This window comes from Myotis davidii, unplaced genomic scaffold, assembly GCF_000327345.1.
Source record: "Myotis davidii unplaced genomic scaffold, ASM32734v1 scaffold3158, whole genome shotgun sequence".
Taxonomy (NCBI): Eukaryota; Metazoa; Chordata; class Mammalia; order Chiroptera; family Vespertilionidae; genus Myotis; species Myotis davidii.
In genome coordinates, this window is record NW_006289484.1 from 33,687 (window position 1) to 44,129 (window position 10,443).

Sequence of the window (10,443 nt, forward strand, 5' to 3'; positions counted from 1 at the left end):
GGGGGGGGGGTGTCTATGGTGGCAGAGTCCTAAGGTGGGGCCAGGCTCCTGCCAATCATCCCTGGCCTCTCCCAAGACAGCAGCACTGAATTAGGTGTGTGCAAAGGCCCTGGGAAAGGACTAGAAAACATGCCACATGCTTCAATTGTGGGGGTGTCCTAGAGCCAGAAAAGCACAGGCTTTGAGGTCAGATCTGGCCTATAATCTTTCAAACAATCTTCACTTTTTGGTTTCACCTTTCCTTAAAAGGGGATCACAGTAATTCTCACTTCAGAGTGTTGTTGTAGACTGAAGCTAGATGTTAGGCTTGAAGTTAAAGCATAAAACTGTATTGATGATCATCAGAATAAAAGTAATCATAGCTGACATTTATTGAGCACTTATTGCTAGCCACAGTGCTAATTGTTTTACATATGTTGGGTTATTTAATCCTCACAACAATTCTCTGATCCAATAACTTCTGCAGAGATATAACCACTGTTAGCTCCTTCCCTCTGGTGGCAGAGTGCCTGGGTGCAGAAGAATGGGCACATCCAGGGACTGTCAGTCACAAAAGCCAACCCAAAACTGGCCTTTTGCAAGATAGGGTTTTAGTATAGGAGGCTCCAAAACAGCATCTTCAGCCACACTCATGAACATCAGTTTAGGAGCAATTGTTCTATCTTGGCCTTAGTCATCCATAAGAAACCCTAAAAAACTGTATTTCTTGAGTTTCAGCTCTTTTAACAAGTGGCATTGAAAGAAAAACAGTCCAAAACAGAAAAGAAATCACAATTAAAAAAAAATGGAGTAGCTTTTTATTATTTAGTTTAAGAACTTAGGTCCCTAAGCAAATTTTAACATGATCCAGAACACAGCACTTATATACTATGACAGAAAAAACTCTTTGCCACACTATGTAGATCCACAATTACTACTAGGTCTACAATCCCTTATCTGAAATATTTTTGGCTAAATATGTTTCAGAATTCAAAATTTAAAATCTTTTTAAAATTTTTTAAAAATCTCCCTAGAAATGTTGGAGCAGGATGAAAAATCATTCCATTGCCTGGAAAAACTGAATTTGCATCTTTCACCCTCAAAAGACTGCGCCATCTCTCCTCTTATTTCCCTACTCCTCTCACCCTCAAAAGTCTGTGCCATCTCTCCTCTTACCCCAGTCAGAGCTGCCCTTGAGGTCAGCATACCAGCCTCTGGTCTCTACTCCCTTCCCCCTCCCCTTCTGTGTTCATCAATCTTTTGTCCTGCTGTCAGTAATTCTCTCTCCTTTCCCATGTAAGTCCCCTTCAGTTTCTTAACTTTGTCCACTGCCCTGATGGAACATACCTTCTGCAAGGGGAGAGCAGTGAGGAAAGCTCTCAGTAAATCTTTTTCTGAGTATTCACCCAGTAAATCTTTTTTCTGACACACATGCTTATGGAGTGAGTGCCAAGAAACAGCTGCAAGGGGAGTTGTGTTGACCTACTCGCAACTGAGGGACACTGTTGTAGAACACTGTTGCTCCTGATTCTCTTTGGGTCCTGCACACTCAGACAGTGAGAGCCCAAGGCAAAGGGGCCCAGGATGCCTTCATGGCTTCCCCTCTATAGCGTGTGCCTCTACTGAGCAGCGGGTTACGGCTATTGGTTATAAACATTACTTGGTAACTTAATACAAGCTCGCTCCTGTTTTAATATTTTACATTATTTTATTTAAAACCCCGTCGGTGCACCCCTTCGTTACAGCCCATAACTCTTAATTCACTTCAGTGGGTCTATGCACACTCTGAAATCACATGGAGAACATTGTGAGTACCGGCATTTTCCTGGAGAGGGCGCTGTAGTTTTCATCAGGTTCACCAAGGAGCCCATGACCCTTGGAATACAGTTCATAACACTTGGACTCCAGAGAGTGTCCCAGGCCCCATAGCAGAGGACTCTCTCTACCAATTGTCCAGACCTCAATCGCCAGTCCCTGCCTCCTGCTTTAAGCCCCGTAAAAAGTATACACCGCATCCCACACGCTGCCCCTGACTCATCCTGCTTTCTTGAGAGCCATTCCTCCCTTTGTTCCTCCTTCTCAGGCTCACACTTTATGTTGCCCAGTTGACCTTGACCACTTTACACGCTTCTTAGCTCAGGCCTCTTCTCCTCACGAAAATCTTTCTTGAGCTCACTCTGGGCTCTGCCTTCCCAAGCTCTTGACAAATTATTTTGAAATATCCATCTGCAGTTCTGTTCCTCCCAGTCCACTTTGCCCAACACCTTCACCACTGCGGGGGCTGACCAGCAGCCCCTGAACGATGGATGAACAGATTACTCAGACACAGTTTGACTGTGAGAGAGAGGGCTAAGGGGCTCCTGGCTTTAGCAGCCAGAGCAGCCTGGATTGCCTGCCTTGTTAGCCTTTTATTGCAGTTTTTATCTTTAGATACAATCAGAAGGGTGAGTAATCTTGGGAGGACACCTGTGTTTACATTGTCCTCTAGGCAAGGGCATCCAGGGATTAAGCATAAGGATTCCAGTAAACACCTGGGGTCTATATGCAATCAGACTTGTTTGGAAAGGTCAAGGAATAATTAGGGGCACCACCTTCGACACTCTCCTATGTCTCCCCTAAGTTGGAATTCTGATTAACAGGGCAGGTGGCCTTCCACACACTTCCCTTTTATCAGAATGTCCTCCTTACAACTTTCCAACCAAGTCTCTTATGCTCTCCAACACCACAGTAACCATTACTAACAAGTTAATGTAACCACACATTCTAGCTCAGCAGCTGACATATTACAGAAGGAGCAAAATATGTATATATTTGCCCTATCTGGTTTGGCTCAGTGGATAAAGCGTTGGCCTGCAGGACTGAAGGGTCCCAGGTTTGATTCCAGTCAAGGGCATATGCCTGGTTGCAGGCTTGATCCCCAGTAGGGGTCATGCAGGAGGGAGCTGATCAATGATTCTCTCTCATAATTGATGTGTCAATCTTTTTCTCCCTCTCCCTTCCTCTCTGAATTAATAAAAATATATTTTAAAAAATGTACATGTTTGTTGAAATGAATTGATACAAAACATATTATACGCTGAAAGAGGCTTCAAGGAGCTTTAATTACCACTGAAAAATAAATACTACTATATCTGTACTGTTTTAATTTTTTATAAGAGGAAAAATTAATGTATTATTTCTATAATTTACAATGATTTTTAAATAAATTTAAAATAATTATGCACAATAGTATGCACATAAGATGTTCCTAAGTCAATGGTAGGTTTTTTTTCTCTCTGACAAAAAAGCAGTCCTGTGTTCTCTTTTTCTAATACATACTAGAATGTACTAGAAAGTTTGTTACCAGGGTCTTTGAAATTATCTTATTTATTTAGGACAATGTATCTGAATGCGGGTTTTGCTCATTAACGCTGCCTTTTTGCCTACTCTTTCTTTGTCAAGGTGAGGGCCCTGTGGTGACCTCCAAGTATGAATGCTATGGCTGCGTGCACCCCATATCGACTGCCAGCGCTGATTTGGACCCTGTTCTGAGACATGCCATTCAGCATTTTAACAACCACACTAATCATCCCCACCTCTTTGCTCTTAAAGAAGTAAAAAGGGCACAGAGACAGGTTTGTGCTTTAGTTTCCATTTCTCACAGTATTGTTAAAATTTGTTGGATATTTATGTTTAGGGTTTCATTACTTAAAATAAACCATTGGTCAATAGAAAACCTATGATTCCATGAGTGGTGGTGAGGGAGCTCTTTTATGTCCGCATCTGACTGGCATAGGAGGTAAAGAGCTTTCTCTTGAGGCAAAGTGATTCAGATGCTGCAATATATCAGCGTCTAATTATGAGGGACTTACTTTAGTTAGTAACATTCCCTGCTTTTAATAGACCAGCCAACTTCCCTTCATGCAAGATGCATGTTCTACTCAATTACGTTCATAACCAGCTATCGGGGTGGGACTAACCCAAGATAAAGCAGCACAAAACTTACTGCCTGACTGTCTGGGAACCTGAGAACTTATCTGTAAAGGCCATTCTAGCTCCAAAGTGTTTGTAACCATCTAGAAGCGTATTATTCATATTTCACTAAATTCAAAGGGACATTATTTTTCTGTTGCCTGGCAGAGGAAATATTTCTAGGTTTTTCTTAAGAAAATACAGTAACTCCACATAGATATTGCTTTTTATTTTCAGATGTATAAGAGTATGTGTGTGTGTGTGTGTGTGTGTGTGCGCGCGCGCGCTGAGGAGTGTGAGAGTCATAAAGTGCTCAATATTTATTCAGTCATTACTTTTGCCTAGTCCTAAGAGTTTATATTTTTGAGTACTTGCAATATGCCAGGCAGTATTCTAAGTTCCTCATAACACAGTGAATAATATTTAAACTGCCCTTTATTCAATTCAACATTGTTTCAGGTGGTGTCTGGATGGAACTATGAAGTTACTTACTTAATTCAGCAAACTAATTGTTCCAAGGAGAATTTTAAATTCTTAACCCAAGACTGCATGGCCCTTCCCAATGGTGTAAGTTGGCAAAAACTGAATTATAAAGTTATTAGCATTTGGTGTCCAGTATTTACAGGTGTGGGAATACTAAGCTACATAGGAAGACTTGGCCAGTAAGATATTAGATGGCATGCATGAATTCACAGCTACATTCTCCATGTCACTAGTCAAGCTGTCTTACCTACCTGGTCAAAAGATCTGTACACCTGGCAATAAGCATTTACAGATATAACCGGGCTTGAGATAAAATGATGCCATGTCAAGTTTGTCTGTTCATGTCTTCACACTTCCCTGTCTCCCTTTCTTCCCCACCTGCTTAAGGTCCTTCCCAGTGTTCCTAAGCCCTGCCCAGGACACTCCTTAACTTCCAACTTGCCTTTGCTTCCCCCCGCCTGCCCACCTTCCCCTCACCTCTCCTTTATTTTTGTTACACTTCCTGAGCCTCTGCCACTTTATCAGAACCAAAATTATGTTACAAGAGAAGATCACAAGGTGGCAGCAGTTAGTGCATGTGCAGATCCCTAAGGCACAATGACCATCCCAGGGATATTTGCATTTTAGCAGAAAACTACTTTAAGCAAAGGATTGCTTTAAGCCCTTTAGTCTGTTGTTCTACTTCTACAATTCTATTCTGTGGAAAGAAAATGAGGAAGCCAGACATTAAGATATTAATTTCAGCATTATTAATAGAAAAACATTGGAAATGTTTTCAACATTAGGGGATGTTTAAATAACTTACAGTATATCCACACAGTAAAATATGTGTAGCCATTAAAAGTATGTTTACAGATTTTTTAGTGACTTAGTAAAATGGTTATAATATGGTAAGTTAAAAAATATATAAAATTATAGGTACACATTTACTTAAATATATAAAGTAAATGTAAATATCAAAAGTGATGGAGGGTCCCTGGGTGGTTTGGTTCAGTGTAGAGCTTCGGACTGCGGACCAAAGGGACCCTGGTTCAATTCTGGTCAAGGGCACTTTACTCGGTTGCAAGCACTTTCCAGCCCAGACCAGCCCCTCGTTCAGGGCATGTGCAGGAGACAACCTATTGATGTGTTTCTCTCACATCAATATTTCTCTCTGTCTTTCCCTTTCTCTTCCACTCTCTCTAAAGTCAATGGCAAAATATCTTCAGGTGAGGATTAACAACAACAAAATAAGTGATGGAGGGGAGCATTTGAGATCTTGCTCCCTGTCATATGTTGTTAGTTTTCCTAACAACATACCACAAAATACCACATGCTGGCACGCACGTGCTGTGCAATTGAAACTTCTTGGCCCATGCACAGAAGTCGATATTTTGTGGAAGAGCCACACTCAAGAGGCCAAAGAGCCTCATGTGGCTTGTGAGCCGCAGTTTGCTGACCATTGGAACTCATAAAAAAATTTTAAGTGATGAAAAAAAATCTGCAAAAATATAAAACAGAGTAAACTTTCAGTTGGAACTATGGGTGCCTTTTTTGATTTTATACTTTTTGGAACTCTTTAATACTTGCCAATGTTTCTAATCAAGCAGGTATTTATTTAATAATTGGGAGAAAAGTTAAAAGGACACTATTAAGAGAGTGAAAAGACAACCCAGAAAATGGGAGAAATTATTTACATCATATATCTAATAAAAATTAAGTATGCAATACATAAATAACTCCTATAAAACAACAACAAAAAGACAATCAACCTAATTTTCAAATGGGCAAAAGACTTTAAAATAAACATTTCTCTAAAGAAGATATGCAAATAGTAATTAAACACATGAAAAGATGCTCAACATAATTAGCTACGACGGTGTGTGTGTGTGTGTGTGTGTAAAACATGTTACAAGAGAGTATCACAGTGAGATGCCATTTCACACCTAAAAGATGGCTATAATTTTTTAAAAATTGGAAAATAACTAGTATTGGGGAGGACGTGGAAAAATTGAAACCTTTGTCCATTGCTGATGAGAATGTAAATGGTGCAGCCACTGTGGAAAACACTTTGGTAGTTCCTCAAAAAGTTACACATAGACTTACCATATGACACAGCAATTGCACTCCTAGGTATGTACCCAAAAGAATTAAAAAACAGGGAGTCAAACAAATATTTACAAGCCAGGATTCGTTGCAATATTATTCACAATAGACAAAAAGTGGGAACAACCCAAGTGTCCATCAATAGATGAGTGGAAAAACAAAATGTGATGTATATATAAAACAATGGAATGTTCTTTAGCCATAGAGAGAAATGAAATCTGCCACAATCTACAACTTAGATGAACCTTGAAAACATTATGCTAAGTGAAAGAAGCCAGACATAAAAAGACAAATATTGTATGATTCCACTTATATGAAATATCTAACACATGCATAGGAACAAAAGTAGATTCGAGTTTATCATGGGCTAGTGGGAGGGAGAATGGAAATTTATTGCTTAATGGGTACAGAATTTGTGTTTGGAATGATGAAAACTATTGGAAATAAATAGCAGTGATGGTTAAATAATGTAATTAATATCACTGAGTTATATACTTAAAAATGGTTGAAATGGCAAATTTTATGTTACATATATTTTACCATAATAAAAAAATAGTAAAATAAGAAGAGAGAGAGAGAGAAAGAGAGAGAGAGAGAGAAAGAGAGAGAGAGAGAGAGACTCTAAAAATGTATGCTCTAGCTACTATTTGACTTTGTTACTTTTAGTCATCTGGCCTTTAAAGCATCTATTAACCCCTTTTGTTTTTTATGTTCTTTAGTTAGCCATTTGAGATTATATAAGCTTAAATGTTATCTGGCTTTAATCTCCCTGCATCTGTTTGTAAGACCTTTATTTAGTTCTTTCTTTGCAACACACACAGATGCAGGGCTGATTGGAGTCACAAATCCAATCAGATTTCTGGTATAACTTCCTGAGCTTCCACTTCCTCATCTGTAAAATGGTGAGGAATAACAGCACCGGTCTCACAGCGTTGTTACAATAACTAAAGGACACAAAATGTACATGAACTCTTTGCCTACAACTGGTAAGACTGAAGGCCTTGCTATTCCAAGTTGGTCCCTGAACCAGCAGCATCAGCATCGCCAGGGAGCTTGTTAGAAAAGCCAAATCTTGAGTTCCACCCACACCTACTGAATCTGCATGTTAACAAGATTCTCAGGTGAGTCATTTGCACTTTAAGGTTGGAAAAGCACTGATTAAAGAGTCTCATAAATAGTACTTGGGCCATACTGCATATTAGAATCACATTGCCAGCTTTAAAAATAACTACTCCTACCATTCCCCCAGGCATTTTGATTAGGTCTGGGGTGGGTCTCTAGAGTCAGAATAACCTAAAAGCTTCAAGGTGAATCAAATATGCTAATAGAATTAAGAAATTCAGAGCTACTGCCGGTATCCATCTCCTCATCCAAAATTAAGGTATTGTAAGTGTGGTATTCCTTGTATCTTTAACAACTATGACATTATATATTTCCCCTTATTGGAAATAAACATTTCCAATGCAGAAGGCAATGCAGAAACATAGAAAACAATAATAATATTAAACCACATACCCAAATACCCAAAGATATCTTAGTGTATTTTCCTCTTATCTTTTTTGGGGGGGTGGAAGAGTAGAGGAGATATAGACAATTTGGTGATTTTTTTGGTTAATAATTGTCATTATTTTACATGCTGCATTTAAAAAATATTTTTATTGATTTCAGAAAGAAAGGGAGAGGGAGAGAGAAATAGAAATATTACATGCTCTACACTGGGGATTGAGCCCACAATCCAGGCATGTGCCCTGACCAGGAATCAAACAGTGACCTCCTGGTTCATAGGTCAACGCTCAACACTGAGCCATGCTGTCCAGGCTTACATGCTGCATTTTTTTCACATAAGAATTTTCCTACCTCATTAAAACTCTTGATAAACTTTCTTTTAAATAAAAGTATAATATCCTAGTAAAGATATGATAGATTGTTTTTTTAAATGATTTTCAAATAGTTAGACATTTGAGTTGTTTCCATTTTTATTATCATTAATAACTCACCAAACATTCTTGAGAATAAAGCTATTTCTGTATTTGGTATGTTCTTATTTTCATGAATAGAAATTTGTTAGAAATTTATGGATTGAATTTATGAATTGTTTTCCATATCCTTTGTCCATTTCTCTTTGGGATAAATCTTAATTATTTGAAAAAAAAACTATTTCTGTATTAAAGGTATCAGTATTTTGTCATATTTTCTCAGTTGTTCATTTTTTAGTTTTCATTATAGTATTCTGACTTACCAATAGATTTTGCTTATTGATGACCAAATCTAATAACATGTTTCTTTTGAGTTCTTCCACCATTTGCTCAGTATTCATCTTTTTTCCCTAGTTTGTCTAGTCAGTATTTTTAAATATAGCTTTTGAACCTATCTGGAATTAATTTTAATGTATCTTTTGAGGTCTCTAAATTGAGACTTTTTTCAAGAGGATAACCAGATATCTCAACATTCTTCCTTTATACATAAATTTGTGACAACCTTAATTCCATAATAGTTTCTTATGAAAAACCTGTTCTCTACTAATATATTTGTACAGCCATCTTTTAATAGTAGGTTTAAATTTGTGATTTATTATTCTAGTGTTTATAACTTCAAAACCAACCTTAGAATAAGATTATAAGAAAAACATATGTCATATTTGGTTTTCCTCTTTTCCTACTGCCTTCTATTTTTTAGTTAGGTGGTTAGCCACTATTTTTTGACTTGGGTAGTTTGCCTGTATTTTCTATATTCAGAAACAGTTTACATAGGAAGGAACTAAATGTTCCTTTAATTTTAAAAATTATTCATCTATAAAACATCTATGTTGTTTGGAGGTGAGAAATGGAATGGAAGTTGAGAGTAATGATAGCATTCTCTGCTCTTCAGTTATTGGTTCATTCAAATATGTTCTTGTGTTTAAGTCAGCAATGGTTATTTATAGTTTTCCAGAAAAGTATCCATTTCTTTGGGATTTAAAGTAGCATACACTTGTTCATAATTATTCTCTTATATTTTTAGCTTCTTTGTTCCTTTGCTATGATGCCTTTTTTTTTTTGCATTTGATTTTTTTCCTTATCCCAAGAATGAGCATTTGGATTTATTTTTGGATTATTTAACTAATGCTAGTGCTTTCTGTTTTCTAGTTCATCAGTGTTGCTTTATTGTTTCCTCCTTTTTTGTTTTGCATAAGGCTATTTATTATTTTTTTCCTTTTTTAACTTCCTGATGTAAACAGCTCAGTTTGAGGTTGTTTCATTTGTTTCTTGCCTCTCTCTTTTTAAATTATGAAAGCATATAAAGCCATGAGTTTAATTCCAAATGCTTCTCTGTCAATTCTGTAAAATTCTCAGTTTTCTTATTTTGTTTTTTATATTTTTCCTTATTCAAAGAAGACCCTGACTATTTAGGTAAATATGTTTAGATTTCCAAGTAGTTACTTTTTTGTTTGTTTAAATGTATTTTTAAAATTATTTTCTTTTGGTGCTTAGATGAAAGGACATGGCCTGTATTATTTTGATTTGAAAATTTATAGAGCCTTTTTGTAATCTAATATAAAAGCAATTAAAAAATATATATCATACTTATAAAAATATTATTTAAGTCATATGGATTATATGAAAATACCATCTAAATACATTTTTATTATTTTATTCATTTTCTATGATTTTATTTTTTTATCCATTTGGTCTATCTTTTTTTTCCCTTTTTTAAAAAATTAAATCTTTATTGTTCAGAAAAAGCAATTAAAATATATATCATACTTATAAAAATATTATTTAAGTCATATGGATTATATGAAAATAACATCTAAGTACATTTTTATTATTTTATTCATTTTCTATGATTTTATTTTTTTATCCATTTGGTCTATCTTTTTTTTCCCTTTTTTAAAAAATTAAATCTTTATTGTTAAGATTATTACAGTTGTTCCTTTTTTTCTCCCCCCATAGCTCCCCTCCAACC

The 10,443-nt window shown here is 36.6% G+C and overlaps 1 protein-coding gene across 3 annotated transcripts in view; it reads left to right on the forward strand.

Moving 5' to 3' along the window:
* The window catches only part of KNG1 (kininogen 1), a 31,220-nt gene that overhangs the window by 5,984 nt on the left and 14,793 nt on the right, over positions 1-10,443 (forward strand). For all 3 annotated transcript variants that reach the window (XM_006761960.2, XM_015562779.1, XM_006761961.2), the window contains exons 4-5: positions 3,421-3,593; positions 4,390-4,497. In XM_006761960.2, coding sequence (XP_006762023.1) covers positions 3,421-3,593; positions 4,390-4,497 — 281 coding nt within the window. The remainder of the gene's footprint in view (positions 1-3,420; positions 3,594-4,389; positions 4,498-10,443) is intronic.